Source organism: Bidens hawaiensis, unplaced genomic scaffold (assembly GCF_021521415.1).
Source record: "Bidens hawaiensis isolate Kalapana, Puna unplaced genomic scaffold, B.hawaiensis_p1.1 tig00004412_1, whole genome shotgun sequence".
Taxonomy (NCBI): Eukaryota; Viridiplantae; Streptophyta; class Magnoliopsida; order Asterales; family Asteraceae; genus Bidens; species Bidens hawaiensis.
In genome coordinates, this window is record NW_027491265.1 from 1,293,600 (window position 1) to 1,314,040 (window position 20,441).

General features: G+C 34.9%; 2 protein-coding genes and 1 pseudogene across 3 annotated transcripts; 1 reads left to right on the forward strand and 2 right to left on the reverse strand.

The window, feature by feature from the left end:
- Nucleotides 1-1,903: 1,903 nt before the first annotated feature.
- LOC143626504 (delta(24)-sterol reductase) lies at nucleotides 1,904-4,853 on the forward strand. The gene is made up of 3 exons (XM_077096579.1): nucleotides 1,904-1,987; nucleotides 2,866-4,130; nucleotides 4,247-4,853. Exons 2-3 carry the CDS (start codon nucleotides 2,883-2,885, stop codon nucleotides 4,697-4,699), a joined length of 1,701 nt encoding a protein of 566 aa, XP_076952694.1. The 5' UTR covers nucleotides 1,904-1,987; nucleotides 2,866-2,882; the 3' UTR covers nucleotides 4,700-4,853.
- A 4,873-nt stretch (nucleotides 4,854-9,726) lies between these two features.
- LOC143626536 (protein S-acyltransferase 11-like) lies at nucleotides 9,727-12,527 on the reverse strand (annotated as a pseudogene). The gene is made up of 4 exons (XR_013152434.1): nucleotides 12,465-12,527; nucleotides 11,231-11,456; nucleotides 10,854-11,152; nucleotides 9,727-10,212 (listed from the first exon to the last, which is right to left on the reverse strand). The product of XR_013152434.1 is annotated as a protein S-acyltransferase 11-like (transcript).
- A 2,577-nt stretch (nucleotides 12,528-15,104) lies between these two features.
- Nucleotides 15,105-17,508, reverse strand: LOC143626488 (uncharacterized). Its single transcript, XM_077096568.1, has 8 exons — nucleotides 17,425-17,508; nucleotides 16,647-16,759; nucleotides 16,486-16,557; nucleotides 16,256-16,291; nucleotides 15,987-16,029; nucleotides 15,620-15,707; nucleotides 15,468-15,525; nucleotides 15,105-15,257 (listed from the first exon to the last, which is right to left on the reverse strand). The coding sequence occupies exons 1-8, from the start codon at nucleotides 17,501-17,503 to the stop codon at nucleotides 15,207-15,209; spliced, it is 540 nt and encodes a 179-aa protein (XP_076952683.1). The 5' UTR covers nucleotides 17,504-17,508; the 3' UTR covers nucleotides 15,105-15,206.
- Nucleotides 17,509-20,441: the final 2,933 nt, after the last annotated feature.

A 20,441-nucleotide genomic window follows, 5' to 3' on the forward strand; every position in this document is an offset into this window, starting at 1 on the left:
TCCCTGATGTAGAGAAAGCCGACTTGGGTGCTGAGATGGATGAGACTGAGTGGGAGGAGCAGCCTAGGTGGAAGGAAGGCTGTGCTCATTGGTTTATCAAGACCAAGAAGCCTGCTGTTCCAGCCATGTTCAAGAAAAGTTATAACATCAAAGGCTATGCTGAGTCGAAGAAAGGAATTATCTGTTGGATATATGATGAACAGATAAAGCTGTTTGTGGTGAAGCGTTATGATGGTATTCAATACTTCAAACGAATTTTGAGATCTCTCAATACGTTGCCGGAATGTGAGGTGAAGGATTTGGCCAGGTTGGGCCTGATAAATAGAAGTGACAACAATATGGCGAGAGTGATTGAGAAGATTGTGTGGAAAGAAAGCATAAAAGAAAAGAAGTTTGAACTATTAAAGCCACAGAAGGGAAAGCTCGTGGAGGATACAGAAAAGGGATTGAGAGCAGATGGCAAGCCATGGATGGTGATGAAGTACAAACCAATCCGATGCATCAAGGAGGTTCCAATGAAGACTATGCCTCAAGATGTGTTGAAGAATCTAAAATGGTGGTACGTTGATTGCCAGACTGCTGAAGCCGTGATGGAAGACGAAGATGAACAAGAAGTGCTGAGGGTGTATGACCCGATGCATCTTGTTAACTTATCGAAAGCTGATTTGCAAGTGTTGAATGAAAAGAAGATATTCTATATTCCTGCTTGGAAGGATGAAGCAAGGAAATATCAGCGAGTAGTCACGGTGTGTGTTAGAGAAGGAGTGCACGCGTAAAGATACAGGATTACGAGACAAGAGCTGAAAGATCAAGATATGAAGCTACTGCCAAGGGGGAGTCTGTTGGTGCATAGATGTCAGTAGTTCATATGTCTAATGTCTGTAATCGAGTCTGTAATATTGTTTGTGTATTTGTTTGTAAAAGCGAAGTTGTTAACAAGTTCGCTTAAGCGAACTTGTTAACCAAGCGAAGTTGTTGACAAGTTCGCCTAGGCGAACTTGTTGAACGAGCGAAGTTAAGGACAACTTCGCCTGAGGCGAAGTTGTCGTGTATTTAAATAGTTTGCAGCTTACTGTTTACGGGGTTAGAGTTTTAGTTGATCGAGTTGGTTATTTACGTGTAATTCAGTAAGTCTATTGACGTGAGTCTGTAAGCATCTCGGTTCGAGTTATTAATATAACGTGTGGTTGTTCGTATCGTGTTCGTGTGTTCGTGAGCTTATATTCTACGTCCGTAACGATCTACACAGGGATTCCGCACCTGTGTATATCGGGATATCTCGTGTGATCCGTCCGGGGAACCTACACCAAATATGAAACAGTGACACCTAATCATCACCCAATGCCATTAAACCAGAAGATAACCGCAATATCCGTACTTTATTAGCATTAATTATGTCTCCATTATTTAGAAACAGTATCAAATACATTTTATTCTTAACATGAAAACAGTGAAAACCAATTTGCTGTTATTATTAGGTTTATTTTTATAAGTGTTTGCTGTTATTTTTTGTTCGTGTTTGCTAATTTTCGATTATGAGACGTTATAAGTATTTGCTTATTTATATTTTGTTGTTATTATTAGATTTTTTTTCTTTTGCCGATATTAGTATTTGCTGTTATTATTTTGCTTTGGGTTTTGATTCATTTGTTGTAATTTTTAGGTTTTATTCTTTGTTATTATAAATAATTATTTATGTAAATTGGTATTGTTTCTTACGTTCTAAATTTTTTATAAATTAATATTATTATCTACATACATGAACCCCTATTATTCATCCAAAACCAATAGTAACGCATAAAACATACATTTTAAAAAAGGAAAAAAATTGAGTGTAGATATTTTGTTATAGTTTCAAGTCACGTGAAAAGCGGCCCGCAATTTTCGCTATAAAACATAATCCATCATCTTCTCCAAAGTCGCCCCTGCTTCACTCACTGCTCTCAGCAGTGACAAAGATCCGACCCGTTTTCTGCTCCGCCATTCTGTAAGCTTTACATAACCACTCTCTCTTGCTTATTCACTTACAGATCCTTACATATAGAATATTATTCGCATTTCACCAATTAACTGCAATTAGGTTTCATAATGTTTGTTACTGGTGTTATGAACTTATGATCTGCTATTGTTAGGGTTTTTGGTCCATATTATGGATCTGATTGTGCATGCATTGGTTTTGAATTGTCTTTATTTGCTTAATTGATTTTGTTTTAGTGAAATGATTTAACCTAATTGCAGAGTTTTGTCAGTATAAATTTGGGCAAGTTTGTTTTAGGACTTAACTGTAATCAGACACATTATTATCCTTGTAATTTGGGGCTTTAAATCCTCTTTATTACATTGTTTCAGATTTACCTTCATTTCATTAGTAAGTTAGTGAACCCTTGCATATGTAGAATAAGATTTTTTTTTGTTTTTTTGTTTTTACAGTAGTAAAATGGAAGTTGATTTGGAGGTACAAAGATTCCATGGAGCTTTTGCTTGTAAAATGAATAACTCACCTACCCCTTACTTTGTGGTTCATAAATCTAGATTTAATGTTATTTTAATATTTAGTTATTTACTGCAACCAGATCCACTTTGATTATTCAAACTATTTGCTTGACCTTTTGTGGATCCATCAGTAGGGATCCATAAAGTATAAATCATTGTCATGCTCCCTCAAAAGTACTTTAAATAAGTCAGATTTCTGTACAATATTAATTATTCAAATATTTTTAAAATTAATTGCTATTTGGATTGATGAGTTGGATGTCTTGTTTTTGAATGCTCTTTTTAGTATTAATCAATTTTTGTTGTCTCAACATAAAGATAATCTAATTTGTATTAATTTACTGAAATATTTCATTATTCTGGGTGGTATAGCTCATAATCTCTAAAAAATGGCGGATCTTGAGGCTCCGTTAGTTCGCCCAAAGAGGAAGAAGGTGTGGGTTGACTATTTTGTTCAATTCAGATGGATCATTGTCATATTTGTAGTGCTTCCAATCTCTTTCACTCTCTACTTCCTCACATACCTTGGGGACGTTAGATCTGAGTGGAAATCATTCGCCAAACGCCAAAAAGAACATGAAGAAAACGTCAAAAAGGTTCAAAAACGTCTCAAGGAACGAAACCCATCAAAAGATGGGCTTGTCTGTACAGCCCGAAAGCCCTGGATTGCAGTTGGAATGAGGAACGTTGACTATAAACGGGCCCGTCATTTTGAAGTTGACCTTTCGGCTTTCCGCAACATTCTTGAAATCGACCAAGAAAGAATGATTGCCAAGTGTGAGCCGTTGGTCAACATGGGTCAGATCACACGAGCAACTGTTCCTTTGAATCTGGCTCTAGCTGTTGTGGCTGAGCTTGATGATCTGACCGTTGGTGGGCTCATAAATGGTTATGGAATCGAAGGAAGCTCCCATTTATATGGTCTTTTCTCTGACACCGTTGTAGCATACGAGATCGTTCTTGCAAACGGGCAAGTGGTTCGTGCCACAAAAGATAATGAATACTCTGATCTCTTTTATGCCATCCCGTGGTCTCAAGGGACACTCGGTTTGCTTGTGTCAGCCGAAATCAAACTTATTCCCATCAAAGAATACATGAAGCTGACTTACAAACCGGTCAGAGGCAACGTACGAGACCTCGCACAAGCATATATTGACTCTTTCGCCCCTAATTTCGATGACGAGAACAACGAAAAAGTTCCCGACTTTGTGGAAACCATGATTTACAACCCGCACGAGGGCGTTTGCATGACGGGAAAATACGCGTCTAAAGAAGAAGCCAAATTGAAAGGGAATAAAATCAACAGTGTCGGTTGGTGGTTTAAGCTGTGGTTTTATCAGCACGCTGAAACCGCTTTGAAAAAAGGAGAGTTTGTCGAGTATATCCCAACTAGAGAATATTATCACCGACACACACGGTGCTTGTATTGGGAAGGGAAACTTATTCTTCCTTTTGGTGATCAATGGTGGTTTAGGTTTTTGTTTGGTTGGTTAATGCCACCGAAGGTTTCCCTGCTTAAGGCTACACAAGGTGAAGCTATCAGAAACTATTACCATGAGATGCATGTTATTCAAGATTTGCTCGTCCCGCTTTATAAGGTCCCTGATGCCCTCGAGTGGGTTGATCGCGAAATGGAGGTAGAACAATATTATTATTATTATTATTATTATTATTATTATTATTATTATTATTATTGTTTTGAGTGCTTTGATATGTGTTTTGAAACTGATGATTATTATTATATATTGTGCAGATATATCCACTATGGCTATGTCCACACCGGATGTACAAGCTTCCATGTAAGACGATGATATACCCGGAAGAAGGGTTTGAACACGCACGCAGGCAAGGTGACACATCATATGCACAAATGTACACGGATGTTGGAGTCTACTACACACCAGGACCTGTGTTTAGGGGTGAGGTATTTGACGGAGTTGACGCAGTTCGTCGTTTGGAAACTTGGTTGATTGAGAACCACGGGTTCCAGCCACAATACGCGGTTTCTGAACTTGATGAGAAGAAGTTTTGGAGGATGTTTGATGCAGGGCTTTATGAGAAGTGCAGGCACAAGTATGGAGCTGTGGGGACATTTATGAGTGTGTATTACAAGTCAAAGAAAGGTAGGAAGACTGAGAAGGAGGTCCAGGAAGCTGAGAAGGCCCAAGTGGATACGCCGTATGCTGAGGTGGACCAGCCCGAATAGGATAACGGGCCGGTTTTGACGTGAGATTTTCACGGTATTTGGAGTTTGATTCGGGTTGTAGCTGTTGCTGCTTTTTGTTTGTTTGATTTTAGGTGTTGATTTCAATTTTCATGTGGACCTTTAGATAATGAACCTTGAGAGAATTTGGTTTTCTCTAGTATCAGAAGTAGATGCTGGTTTTTAAAAAAACTGTTCCTTGACTGTGTTGATTAGATGTTTTACAAAAATATGCAAACAAAAGTAGTATTGGACTCCAGATATGCCTAAGCATCGTTGTATAGGCGACAAAGGCGCTTAAACGGACCTATTTCAAGATTGTATAGTAGAGTGCCAGAGTGTGCTTAGGCAGATTTCTAGTTAAAACGTCACCTGAATGCTACATAGGTAGTAAGCCATTAACTAACAAACTAAGGGTATGTTTGGTTGGAGGTAATGGAATGAAGGGGGAACGGAATGAGAGAAGAAATGGAATGAACAAGGGAATGAAATGGATCATTACCATTCATTTGTCTTGTTTGGTTAACCTATAGGAATGAAATCAATTATTAATTTTTATTGTTTGGTATCCAAAAAAATTGTATAAATGAAATACAAATAATAAGAACACTCCTATCTCAAAATACTTTTTAACCAAAAAAAAAAAAACCCTATAATGGCGATGGTGGTAGCTCTGGTGGTGGCGGTGGTGGAGGCGGCGGTGGTGGTGTCGGCGGAGTTGGTGGTGGTGCCAATGGTAATGGTGGTGGTGGTGGTGTTGTTGAGAAAGTAGGATGAAGGAGGAATGAAATGAAAAAAAAAGAAGGGCGGTGGGAATGAATGGTTTTGATGGAATGGGATTCCATGTGTAATGGATGATTCCATTCCATTGAGCAACCAAACACCATTTTTTTCATTCCCATGTAATAAATCATTTCATTCCTACTGTCATTCCTACATACCAAACGCTACTTAAGGAATTTCAGTCCACTGCACTTAAAATTTGTTAAGGAAAAGAAAAAGGAATTTCAGTCCACTGCACTTTTGACAAGTGGCCTTTTATCAAAATTGGTCAGGCCAATAGTGAATGTTTTTGGGCCTTAAAATGTGGACCGGGTCAATGTAATCAGCAGGTCAAGCTAGACAGGAACTGGCACTAGGTCTGGCCTGTCAGACCAGCTTGAAAAGGCCGAAGCCTGAAAGTGTGCACTTATCCCAATTATTTATATAAATCATTTTTTTTCAGACGGCAGTTAACCCTCTAAATGGGCTACTGGTTAAATTTACCGTATCGGGATACACGCGTCTTTCGATCCGGGAAAAACCTCACCTATGGCCAACGCCCGTGAACACTCGCCCGAATGCACGACAGTGCGGTGAGATAAAACCCGTTCAGTTCGAGGATCCAACTAGTGAAAACCTAATCGCTATTTAACACATCATTTAAAATATTGAACAAGTAACTTTTTAAAAAGCATTTCTTTTTTTTTTTTTTTGGGAAAATCTCATAGAATAGTAACCAACTTTCAAAAGTGTTCAAATTAGGTCACTGATGCATATTTTTTTCAAATCGAGTCACCAAATCTTCAAATCAAGTCTCACCGATTTTCTAGCGCGTCAAAAAAGAAATGGAGGATAAGATGTAGGGGTCAGAATTTGCAATATATGTAACTAAATTTAAAAAATTTTAAAAAACGTTAACTATATTAAAATTTAAAAATAAAAAATAAAATTCACTTCGCCACTCAACGTTAACTTCAAAAAAAAGATAAAAAGATTTTCTATGTGAAACAAAAAAGAAAACGGCTAAAAAAACATGTTAAAACCTTAATTTAATCAAACATGAAAGTTGAGTGACTTAATTAGAGCACTTTTTAAAGTGGAGTGACCTAATTAGAACACTTTTGAAAGTTGATTACTATTTTATGAAGTTGCCTCTTTTTTTTTTTTTAATAAATATGGCCTTTTTATTTACTTGACAGTATTTTATAAAACGATAAAGATGAAAACCTCTTTAATGTTGAAAATACTTAAAAATTGTTCATTATTGTTTTAAGTCCTTTTGTGACATGATAAAGCTTCCAAAATGTCTTAGGTGTTACTTATAAAGTTTATTTAATGTTTATATATACTTTATATATGTGCTACTCGGCTGTATTAACTATTTTATTTAAAGCCTAAAATTAATATTTAAAACTATGTGTGTTAAAAAGGGTATATTGGTTTGAAACAATTTCAACTTTCATTTTTTTGTCGCTGCTGATATCAATTAGCAATATGGTTGGTGACGGTGTCACCTTTTAACATGTTTGCTTTCAACGATCCACAACAAACATAAGCGTACCGTTAGTTTATGGCCACCGGAAAAACGTTTTTTTGTTGGAAAAGTCCTTTTTTTGCTGAAAAACTCAACCTGAACGCCGCCACCACCTCACCGCATGAACACACTCCAACACCACCGTTGACCACCATCACTTGAACACCACCACACTACCGATCGATAACCACCACATGAACACCACCGCCGCCACTTGAACACCGTTGTTGACCATCAGTACCCGAACACCACCACCACCGCTGACCACCACTATCTGAACATCACCACCGATGTTTCCACCTGAAAAAGGAGTTTTCAGGTCGAAAACTTTTTCCCGATGACCACTACCTAGGGTTCCGACGACCTTAATAATTGGGGTTTTTACTAAAAGAAAGGTTCTTAAAGGTTCGATCTAAGGTTTCAAAGAGGTTTGAGACAAAAAGGTTGTGCTTTTCGGTGAAAATAAGTTTTCCGGCCGAAAACGTTTTTCCGGCGACCTAAGACTAATGGAGTTACGCTTCCCTTAGTCGTGGATCGTTGGAAGCAAACATGCTAAAAGGTGGGACTGCCACTAGCCATTTTATTAGTTGGAACCGACAATAACAAAAATATGATAGTTATGATTATTTAAAACCAATATACCTTGAAAAAAGTCTAACCAAAGACTTGATGGTAGCTTGAGATGGCTCTAAATAATTGGATTATATATATTTTAATAGTTTAAAAACACAAAATTTTAAATGAACTTGACACCCGCACCATGAAGAACTCAGGAAAGGCATCGCTCCTTTAGCGCCCCGCCGTGGCGATGATTTCGCCCACACTGCCAAGGGCAGCGATTCACACTCCTTTCGCATCATCCACAATACATAGCATTAGGGGTTTTTAGACCATTTAGGTTTGGGATTATTTGAACGTGTTCATGGCGTTATGTTTGTAACATACTTGCACTCTATTAATAAATATACGTTGGTTTTTGCTTAATAAAAGTATACCATCTGCTTAGAACAAAATATTTACCGTCTTATGCTTAAATATAACACCATAACTTGTTAATATGATCCTTTCTTATGGAGATTTTTGAATAGCAGGATCTTGACACACAATCTACTTTTAATTTAAAAGAATAAAAAACACATATATACATATACAAGATTAGAAGGATTTTAGATTTTTAGGTGAAAAAAAAAAATATAACAAGCAGCGAATCTTGAATCCGTAGGAAAGTTTTCCCAAAATTTCACTTAAATTATCTAATACAAATAAAGTTGAAATTTGGTGTCGCTTGGCCCTTAATGAGCCAAGTGACGGTCCAGCGTTGACAATTTTTTGTTTTTATAGTTTTGGCATTGTAAAAAACGTAACCGACTAAACGTTAATTTTTTCTGATAGTTTTTTGTATTAATCTACCTAATTCGTGTAGATTCATCGCCTCAACGCTCGAGACCTATAACCGCTTGGGTTCGACTAACTCCCCGGTTTTACTGGCTGACGTCACCCCATTGGTCCACCTCAACTTTTATATATATTTTTTGCTTTAGTTCCGGTATTGTGACGAATGTAACCAAACGAGTTTTTTTTAGTTCCAGTACCGTAAACGAACACGAAGTAAATCGGTCAAATTTCCGTAGACTTCCCACCTCAATGACCGAAACCGATAACGCTAGGGATCTTACCAGCGTTGCTTATATTGTAATGACCATAAACGACACTGGCTGAATTCATGTCGACTCATCGTCATAAAGCTCGGGTTTTACCAATGCCCGAGCACCAATAGCCGGGTTTTGCAGACCGAATAAATATGTTATTATTTTTTAATAATACGTTATACGAACGTCACTGCCTTTTTTGGTTTTTATTTTTAACATGCTAATTTAATGAATTTTTTTATGTTTAGTTTCCATAACATAACGAACGTAGCCAATATCCACTGAATTCACGTTTGACTTTCCGCTATTACGCCCAGGTTTTACTGACAGATTTGGCCGTGCAACGCACGGGTAATTTACTAGTTATCTTATTAAATAATAATAGCTTTAGCTTACATATCAAACTTTTTATAATAGCCCTTTTTCCTTCTATATATTTTTGGCAATTAGATATTAATAATCCCATTATTTTACAGTTCCCGATAATAATCTCACCTTAGAAAATAGATGTAACCGGTCCCAACTTTCACACTATTTTTTTCATTGGACCTCCGTCAAAGGCGTTAAAGTTTTTTCCCAAATTTCAAATTGATGTTTTAGGAATTTTGATTGGAATGAGAATACGAGTTGATTGATGTAAAATTTACTTCGAAACGGTGATCCAAACAACGAAACGGTGTTTCAATTCGGGTGTTCATAACCAAAACTGATCGTTTACTAAATCTAAAAATTTTTGAACATCAAGGTTCCATTTTTAGCCCACAACAGATTTTCTACTAAATTTACTTTAGTTAACCAACAATGTTAGGATGCTCATTTACTACTCTGCCTTTAAAACATGCCATACTTCCAAACAGATTTTCATTGTCAATGAAACTTCTTTTCACCTAGAAACCAGTATGCAAGATACAAAACTTATAACACAGTAACTAACCAAAACTATTTTTTTAAAGACATACAAAACACATCTCACATAAAACTTGCCCCTTTGATAAACCAAAAGCTTTACTTTCTTACTTTCACAGCATAAAACAAGCGTACCCATGACGACCTACTCGTGCATATCTCAGTTACAATACCGCAGTTCACTTCGTTTGGATCTTCCTAGAATTCCAAAACCCTAGCAAACACCTAGTTGCAGAATACGGGCACCCGAAGAACCGAACAATATTCTGGCAATCTTTCTTGCTATTTCGGTTGGTCCCTCGAGAACTCAAATGAATTAAATATGTCTTCCCTTCGTATATGTAACACATTTGTTGCCATAAAAGCACACATAATCCTATTTCCACTGAAACACTTGCAATAAATAGATAAATAAGAACGAAACCTCTGAGCGATAATGACTCTACGGATGTGAAGAACGCGAAAGCAAGTTCCTTCAAGAATCCATACACCAACATGTAGTCGGTGGGCCCGGTTAAAACCGATATAGGAAGGTTTCTTATCGGTGGCCAGATGTAATATGCTGCAAGTGAAGATATGATCGATACGTAAAAGTTACTTATAACTGCTGAGATTAGAAAGATGATAAAAACTCGATGGTTTGCAGCACCGACACAGTTTCCAATCTGCATATATGTTTAAAAAACAATCTTTAATATATATCTATATACATATGTATGATCAGGATCATGATCATGTGAGAACTTTTTGAGAATTGAGAACTATGAGAACCATTTTGGACCACAAAAAAACCCAAAAATAAAAAAAAATCATAAAACAAAAAAAACACAAAAATAAAAAAAGTAAAAAAACCAAAGTTCTTATTTATCATCCCGGTTTCTAAAAAAAAAAAGAATTCTCGGTTTAGCTAAATTATACTTATATGTATAATGTGTACATGTATGTACACACATGTTTTTTTCCTATACACATGTATAATTTAAGGTAAATGATAATGTACGTATGTGTACATTACGTAACTAGAGATTAAATGAAAGTATACATATGTGTATAGGTATAATACGAATTAAAAAGAAAAAAATTTTCGATTTTTTTTAATGAAACCGGAATGAAATATAAGAATTTTGGTTTTTTACTTTTTTAAAATTTTCGTTTTTTTTTGTTTTATAATTTTTTAAATATTCTTTTAGAGGTTTTTTTTTGGTCCAAAATGGTTTTCAAAGTTCTCAATTTGCTAATGGTTCTCTTAGGATCCTTACCCTATGTATGTATGTAACTATCTATGTATCTATATAATCACACTTACAAAGGGGCAATGATGATCCATATCCAAAACACACATGCCACACGAGCGACAATGATGACTATTAGATGATTTTGGTTTTGAACAATAGTTACAAAACGTCTAGCCTTCAAGACCGCCTTTCCCGACAGTTGGATAACTACCCCACGGTATGAGTGGCGGTGCACCAGGAGACCGAAAAGCCGAAAGAATATAAGTGGAGAATGTGATTATCGATAACATAACCGATATTGTCATATGAAATATGCCACAAAAATAGCTTATGGAGAAAACTATAGGATAAATAGCCCAAATACCACCACCTGCATATTAAGTTTTTAACAGTAAATATAACATTTAAAGGGTAGTTATTAACTTGTTATACATTAACTTAATTTTACCTATAATGAAGAACATGAATAGTAGGAGAACACAAACGAAACATCTGTCACGCAAACGTCTCCACCAAAAGTAGTTATTATCACCCTTAACTGAATTATGATTAGTTATGGCTCCACACCAACCGCATTTGAAAATCGGTGTGTAGGGCGAAAGAATTAAGATTAATCCACAGCCCCAACAGGTTACCTCATGTTCTTCTGATATAGATGCTACATAATGATCTTCCTGCAAAAGTCAATGTTCACATTAGGCTTGTGTAAACGAACCGAACAAACACGAACGGAGGCATGTTCACGTTCGTTCATATAACTTTAAACGAACACGAACATATAATTGAACAATTTTTTTTGTTCATGTTCGTTCATTAAGAAAATGGGCATGTTCATGTTCGTGTTCATGTCCGTTTGTTTAAAACCTAACGAACAGTTAATGAACATACACAAACAAACTTAAACGAACATAAATTCCTTCACGAATAAAAACTCTAGTGGATGATCACGATGATTTATCTTTTTCAATAAAAAATAGCATGCATACACACACGTATCGCCTTTTATGTAAATATAACTAATGCATCTATTACAATTTAAACAAACATAAATGAACGTAAATAAATTAACATAAATAAACAAACATAAATGATCGAACAAAACGTGTGTTCATCTTAGTGTGTTTAATTAAATGAACAAAAAATTTTGTTCAAGTTTGATCATTTATTCAAACATAAATGAACTTCCCATCAAACAGTTCATTTCGTCTAATTCACATTGCCGATAAAAAAGTGAACAATTATTAGAAAGAAATTAGTGGCATCAAGAATTGACTTCTGTATATCTAATCAGGAATTAAGTGAGAATCATGAACATGTATGCAAGTAGAACAAGGCAACACGCATAATATAACTCATTAAAATCTTCTGTTGCTTGAGAAGAAGAAGATCAAGACGTGGTTCGTTCATCTCGACATCAGTGGAAACATCGTCATGGATCAGGTCAGATTCATTTCATGCTACCACAGTAAGTAACTTCGGTTCGGGTGTTACCCGGTTTATGTAAGGAGCAAATGGGTCAGACCCGCTAGACCCAAACAGACCCTATTGTAAAGAACCGGGTCTCGTCTCGCGGGGCTCAACCGGTTTATGCTAGAAAAAAATAAATAAATATTAAGAATTTTTAAGATTATTGCTTGTTGATTAATTGTTGCATAAGTTTGAATATTAAAAGGTGGGTTAACCTGGGAGGAAGCAGAGGCGGATGGTGGTGGTGGGATAGTGACGGCGGAATCCGGTGAGTCCATCGGAAATGGATGAATTAATTATTAATTAATCTCCTGTGGAATCAGAGCATTGGGATAACAGATTATGAATTATGTTAAATTGAATTGAATTGAATTGAATGTTAGTCTGAATAATTAAACAACCAAATTTTGTTGAAATCTTCAAAATCATAAGAGGCTATTATTGTTATTAATTTATATGAATTTTTGACAGGGAAGGAAGGACATGAAAATGATGGGTTTATTTTTATATTTTCTGTTCAATGTTTTCATAAGCCGATCGCATGCCGAACCGAACTAGCTTCTAGTAGGGTTTGACTGGTCCGATCGGCCGAACAAATTTCACTTAAAAAGTAACGGTTAAGGCTAAAATAATGTTCAATAAAAAACATAATTTTTTTTTTCACATTGTAAACCAGTTCAACCGGCCTGATTCTCCAATCAAGTGAGGAGCGGACGAACTACATAGAATTAGACCGGTCAGGTGACCGAATCCCGGTCGAACCGGTCCGGTCTCAACAATATTGGTTCTGTTGCATAATCCCATAAATAGCATTACGGTAGACGGTTGGTTATGGCAATGAAGATAGTAACTGCGTTTTCTTCAGGAAATCGCCGACTCTTGTGGTGGTGCAACTGGTGTTAAGTGACTCAGGGGAGCAGGTTTCTCCGAGGACGCGGGGAGAACTAGTGGTTTTATGCAAGTAAAGTGTCATTTTCGTCATTGTGGTTTGGCAAATAATGCGAATTTAGTCCAAAAAGTTTAATTTTTGCATATAGACCCTCCACGCTTCCCAATTCTTGTCAATTACATCCAAATCACTAACTCTGTTAAGTTGAATCGTTAACTCAGGGGTAGACATGTCTTTTCACTCTTTCTTTATTACATGAGTACTGTGCGAAAATCGTCCCTGAAGTTTGGTCACATTTACGAATTTCGTTCAAAAATATTTTTTTTCGCAAATAGACCCTCGATGTTTCCCAACCGTTGCCAATTTCATCCAAAGTATTAACTCGGTCTAAATTCAACGTTAACTTATGGGTGTTACTATCCTTTTATATGTTTGTTTACATTATTATTATTATTATTATTATTATCTTTATTATTATTATTATTATTATTATATGTTTGTTCGATGACATATATAACACTTCATGATTCTTATGTTTGAATCCGATATAGTATGCTTTTGTTTATTCTTCTTTATTTTTAGTCATACAAGGGGTTTAGCTCAGCTTAATAAGAATAAAAATGTAAACAAATATGTAAAAGGACAGTAATAACACTGAGTTAACGTTGAATTTAGACCGAGTTAACAAATTGGACGAAATTGGCAACAGTTAGGAAACATCGAGGGTCTATTTGCGAAAAAAAATATTTTTGGACGAAATTCGCAAATGTGACCAAACTTCAGGGACGATTTTGGCACTATACTCATGTAATAAAGAAAGAGTGAAAAGACAAGTCTACCCCTAAGTTAACGATTCAATTTAACAGAGTTAGTGAATTGGATGTAATTGGCAAGAATTGAGAAATGTGGAGAGTCTTTATGTAAAAAATAAACTTTTTAGACTAAATTCGCATTATTTGCCAAACCACAAGGACGAAAATGGCACTTTACTCGGTTTTATGCCTTTCTAAACTCTCTGGTGATTACAAACCAGGGTCGGCCACAAACCGACCTGCGACCACCCAGTCATACCATAGACTATTACCGTTCTAACAATATATAATCCCGTAAATGATATGTGTAAATTTGAAAGAAAAGGTTTACTTTATTTCTATAATGTCATACCATAGACCGTCACCGTTGTTAACAAAATCCAGTAAATAATGTGTAAATTTGAAAGAAAAGATTTACTGTATTTCTATAATACTAAGCTAACTTTTAAAGGATTAATACCTAATTATCTTTATTCACATTCCATCTTGTCTTTATTTCTCTTCTTTCTATCATATATTCATCTTTGCATCTCTCTTTTAGGACGTAAACAATAATATTTTTTTTTTCATATATATGTTCATAGACATCTAGGTGTCTGTGTTGTGTGATTCCATATTTTCATTGAATGTATGAAGGAGACATTCAAAATCTCAAATTATGATGATTTCAATATGGCATACATGATATGTCAACCCATACCATATCACACCACCTAAATTTTAATATTTTCTTTCAGAAATATATAAAAAACATAGTTTAGACAATATTTTATATGACATCTTTTAAACCAAGCACTATAGGATTCTTAAGACTCAGAGGACTGGCCACGCTAATGCCAGTGGCACAAAACTCGCTAACAGTGCATTACATGGCCTTTGCAAATCTTAGAAAGTCGAGCACGCATTCAGTTTTCAGTCACTGGGACAATATGGTCAATCTAAGTTCGACGGATCTGATTATCTAGCATGTTGCCAGGTCACGTTGTCATCATAAAAGGTCTTAATATTTCAATACACATTTTGTTAGAATCGAGTATTTAACCCACAATCAAATAAGAACTGCATTCGGGTCATGTAGGCTTAGTTGGCAACTTTAGCTCTTATTAGTTTATATAATCCCAAACGTATCAATAAGAGAAAATACACACCGGACAAAACAGTTTATATCGAAGCTATATCGGTCCACAAAATGGAAAACAAAACCGACTCTGTTCTACACTGATTAAACAACCTTCCCATCAATGGATTGATGCATGCTACTCTTTTGAAGTTATCACTAGCAGCCCAAGAGCACCTATTAGAATATACTGCATACAACAAGAGAAGCCCGTCAGTAATAATTATGGGGCGTTTGGTTCGCATAATTCATTGGATGCAAAGGAATCACACAAAGGCCAGAGAAAGCCAAAGATTTTTTTTTTTTTTAATTTTACTTTTTGAAAGCTTATATACTGTTAACAAGTGATATTCTTTGATAAGACTATAGAAAAGAAACAAAATTGGTCTAAATATCAAACCTTGATAATGGGCTGTTCTGTCATTATAATTGTAACCCAACCAACATAAGGCAAAAACCTGTAAAAAATACCAAATGTTTGTGTTTAACTATAAGCAACTAAGATTTATGTCATTCGTATTAAATAAACAAGCTATTTGAGGTTTAATTTACCCGACAGCTCTCCCCATAATATGGTGTCGGTGCAACCACATCTGGCCTTGAGCGTACAGAAGCCTGTCATCTCCAAAATTGTTGTCACCTGAAAGATCGCGGCAAACGTATGATCAAATGCCATATTATCCTTTATCAATTGCATACAACAAAGTAACTTAATAAACCAAAAGATTTCTCAGACAACCATTTTAATTTATTATTATCTGAAACTCTGAAAGATCACAGAATGTCAGAATGCCAATTTTTTTTTTTTTTTGAGATGATAAACTAAATCTAATAGTTGGGTAAGATATCATGGTACGAATTACAACTTATTGAAACTTTATTGCCGTTTAAGCTGGTTTATGAACGGATTATAGATTACCTTTTGTAAGGACATCAACTTCTCCGTCTTCATGCTCATGAACCTACAAAAACCATAAAGTGGTTAAATATTACACTAAGAAATATCCAAGATGACCGATTGGTACATATTGATGAATGCAGCTTTTGTAACTGAGCAAAAAACAGATTAAAGTTATGATTTTTAAAAACCAGTTCACAATCAATATAGTCAAAAACCAAAGTTAATTTCTGATAGTTGACTAGATTACTCAAAGCCAAATCCTATGACAGAAGCCTGAAAACACATACCTTAATCACTCGATGAACAATTGGAATTTCACGCCCCTGCAAACAATCAAGAGCAGAAACACACATCAGGTAAGTTATTATTATGATATCCATGGTTAAGCGACGTCAAATATGTACGCCATATGTGCATTTTTCACAAAGATTCAAGAAACAACCGAACCAGTAACTGAAAGAGAGAATCAACTAAAATCTCAATAATAGCAAAGGCTAAAAATTTATAAGAAACATACATCAACGTTGAACACCACAATTTCTCCAGCTCGAATCGGGTCTTTACTCATGTGCAAGAACAGAATATCACCCTGCAAAACAATGCGATGAGAAAAACTGAGCAACTCTGGTTACCAAAAGCATACCGATCCGTTAAACTAATTAAAATATGACAACTTACTCTTTTGAATCCAGGTTCCATACTTCCAGAAAGCACAACAACAACAGGGGATTCACTACCAGTAATGCACATAAGCCCTTTCCATATTATCAATGCTGACGTAACAATCATACCTGCAGAAATCATGTTCAGAAATCAAAATAACTATTAAACGTCAACACTACACGAATCGTAATCCTCTGCAACACTGATCACGAACACATCGAAAAAACCTAAATTTTTATAAACCCTAACAAAAACTTCCAAATTTTACAAAACTAACAAAAACCCGCAAAAACCCTAAATTTTTATAAAATATAACAAAAGCTTCAAAATTTCACAATTCAATTACAACAATCCATGCCCTAATTTACAAAACTAACAAAAACCCACAAAATCGAGATCGAATTTGCAGCAAATCGTATGTCCTTTGGAACACTAATCATCATACACATTACAAAACCCTACAAAAAACTTCAGATTTCACAATTCAGTTACAACATATCATACCCTAATTTAAAAAACTAACAAAAACCCACAAAAATTGAAATTGAATTCAATGATAACAGTGATCCTGTAACACATTACAAAACCCTAAATTTTTATAAACCCTAACAAAAACTCAAATTTCACAATTCAAGCCCTAATTTACAAAACTAACAAAATTGAGATCGAATTTGAACCAAATCGCGTACGAACATGGTGAAATTAGCAAAAACAAAGCAGATCGGAAGGTTGACGTGAAAATTATCAAGATTTAATAAAAATGAATAGAAATGTAATAATAATAATAACGAACCGAGGCTAATGGCTTGAGTGAAGAGTTGTCTGAATTGCATAGACTTCAACGAATCGACTTGCTCTCCGATCCAACCCATGTTTCTATTCTATGTCTGGATTCAGTGGATTGAAGATAGTCGTCTAGTGATTTTATTTTGCCCTAATTGTTGTTCATTTGTCATATTATACGTTATATGTATAGAAGATGGTGGAGAAAGTTTCGAAACTGGACCCTTTACTATGTCTCAACTGTCAAGTTGTCCTTGTATCCTTTTAGTTTTAATAAGACGGAATTACAAAGCCTATAATCTATGTTTGTACCAACGTTTGTTATTTATCTTTAAAATTGACATGATTTGTACTTTACGTTTCCAAATGCTACATCGTTTGTCATTTGATCCTAACCCAATTAGTTTTATCGTTAAATCTCTCTCTCGTAAAGACAACCAAATGTTTGAACTTGTAGCATTTTAATTTGAACTAGGATTTTTACATAAAGCTAATAACGTATTTATCATTTTTAACTGTGTTTTTTTTATTTATTTAGAGGGTCGAGGATGATAAAACACATCGCGTAAGAGTGTTATATGGAAGAAAAGGCATTCATCCAAGTGTTTTACTTGTAAGTGTCGCGTAGGTTGAGAGGGAGAATGTAGCCTTCCCTATAAGGGTGAAACCTTTTATACAAAGAACGTTTTGCGTGAACGAGTATTTCGTCAGGTGAAAACACGATCAATCGGAGGTATAATCTATAATATATATAAACGGAACCCCTAAAATCCTACGTGTCGCGATGTGGCCGCTCTCTCCTTTTATGGAAGCCACCAAATTGCTTGATTTTTAAATGGATGTCTCTCATTGATTTAACCCAAATTCATGGGTATGGGTCTTACAAAAACCAGATAACTCTTAAACGGGTTATAACATCCCATTACATTAAAAATTAATCTTACCATTTATTTGATATGAAAATCCTATAAAATAGGGATATACTAAAATTTAATATCCAATTTAAAAAGAAAAAGATATTATTTATAATTAATAAACAATTTTATAGTAAAAAACATAAGCGAGTCATGGGTCACCAAATCCAGATAGCTTTTAAACCGGTTATAACATATCATTTATTTATGAAACCCTTTCATCATCAAACCCTAAGTATATTATTAACTTTCTTACAATAAAGAAAATTAAAATCCAAAAAATAAATATTAAAAAACAATAAATGTAAAACAACCATTCTCTCAAGCCATCAGATTGCTTTATTTGTAAATGAAGGCTTTTCAAGCATTTGACCCGAATTCACGGGTATAGGTCTCACCAAATCCAGATAGCTCTTAAACGGGTTATAACATCTCATTATATTAAAAATTAATTTCATCAAATATTTGATATGAAAATCCTATAAAATAGGAATATGCTAAAAATTAATATCCTATTTTATTTAAAAAAAAGATATTATTTATAATTAAGAAACAGTTTTTATAATAAAGAAAATAAATGGGTAATGGGTATCACCAAACCCAGATAACTTTTAAGCCGGATTATAACATATCATTTATATGTGAAACCATTTTATCACCAACACTCAAGTATATTAATTATTAACTTTCTTATAATAAATAAAATTAAAATTCAAATATAGATATATAAATATTAAAAACGAATAATGTAATACAGGAGATAAAATCTAGTAGATAATATATTGGCGTGGTTTATTACTAGCAAAAGACGTCATAGCATTTGTGAATGGAAAACGTTGCATAATTTACAAATTACAAGTGCTTAAACACTCTTTCTCATGTTACAATATAGCCTCTCTAAAGTAAATTAATCACCCCTTAAAGGCCAATGATATGAAGAAAAAGGGGAAAACCCGTACAAGAAGCAAGGGGTCCGGAAGTACAAGCAAAAAAACTAGAAACTAACTACAACCCGAAGCACGAGAGGATGCTACTCAAACAACTACAGAGGGAAATTAATGAAATTAAATGTATACTCGAACAACTACTGAGGGAAATTATAATACTATGCTTCACGTAAAGGAAAGAAGTCACCTTTATATTATTTATCACTTTGGCAATGGAGAAAGGTTTGTTGTTGAATATCCTATCATTTCTTAAAGTGCAAATCATCTAGAAAAGTCACCACCGACATGGCTTGAATCGATTGGCATTATGTTCGCTTGGAAACTTAAGAAGTTCTATCACCGAGCCGAAATCTCCAAGGTTAGGAAGCTTGACCAAAGCATGAACAATAGACCACACTCATTTTGCCACTATGCAGTTTACCAGACTCTAAATGCAATCCACAAAGCACATACTCAACGTCTCCAATAATGCTTCTTTGGTTTTAATTAGATCTAAGAGTGGCTTCCAAATGAAACAATTCAGTTTAATCGGGTCCCATTTTAGCCAAAATTTAAAACCAACCATTTGATGGCCATCGGTTGTCTACCGACTCTAACTCTAACCAAGCGCCTTCACCAAGAAACCGTTCAACGAGCCGTCAACCCTTTTACAAAGGCACAGATCTGGATGGTCAGGAAACTCCACATTCGATATCAAAATGTATAAATTATTATTTACATTAAATGTTACTTGTAAAACACTAAGTTTATGATATTTCATTTCACTGTAATTTCCTTCTTCGGTCATGTATTTGAGTTGCAATTCTTTTGTAAGCAGTTCTATCTTGGGTAGTTATTTCAGTGAAGTGACATCTTCAGTGGAGATTTTTGAAGGGCATCCCCATAAATCATCCTCAAATCGATAATTTGTGAGTTATGTTGTATTTTAAATTCAGTTAGCTGTTTACGTTTGTTAATTGTTGGTGTATTTTTATTACCATTATTATTACTAGGTTAGATCCCCGTGTTACACACGGGTGGAAATATATAAAACTTCATATATATGTATGTATGTAAGTGTTATACATTTTAATGAATTGTAAACGTCAGATAATATAACATTAATTAATATAAGGTATCACGTTGTTTTAATTAAAAGAATCCAACATATAAAAACAAACAGAGAA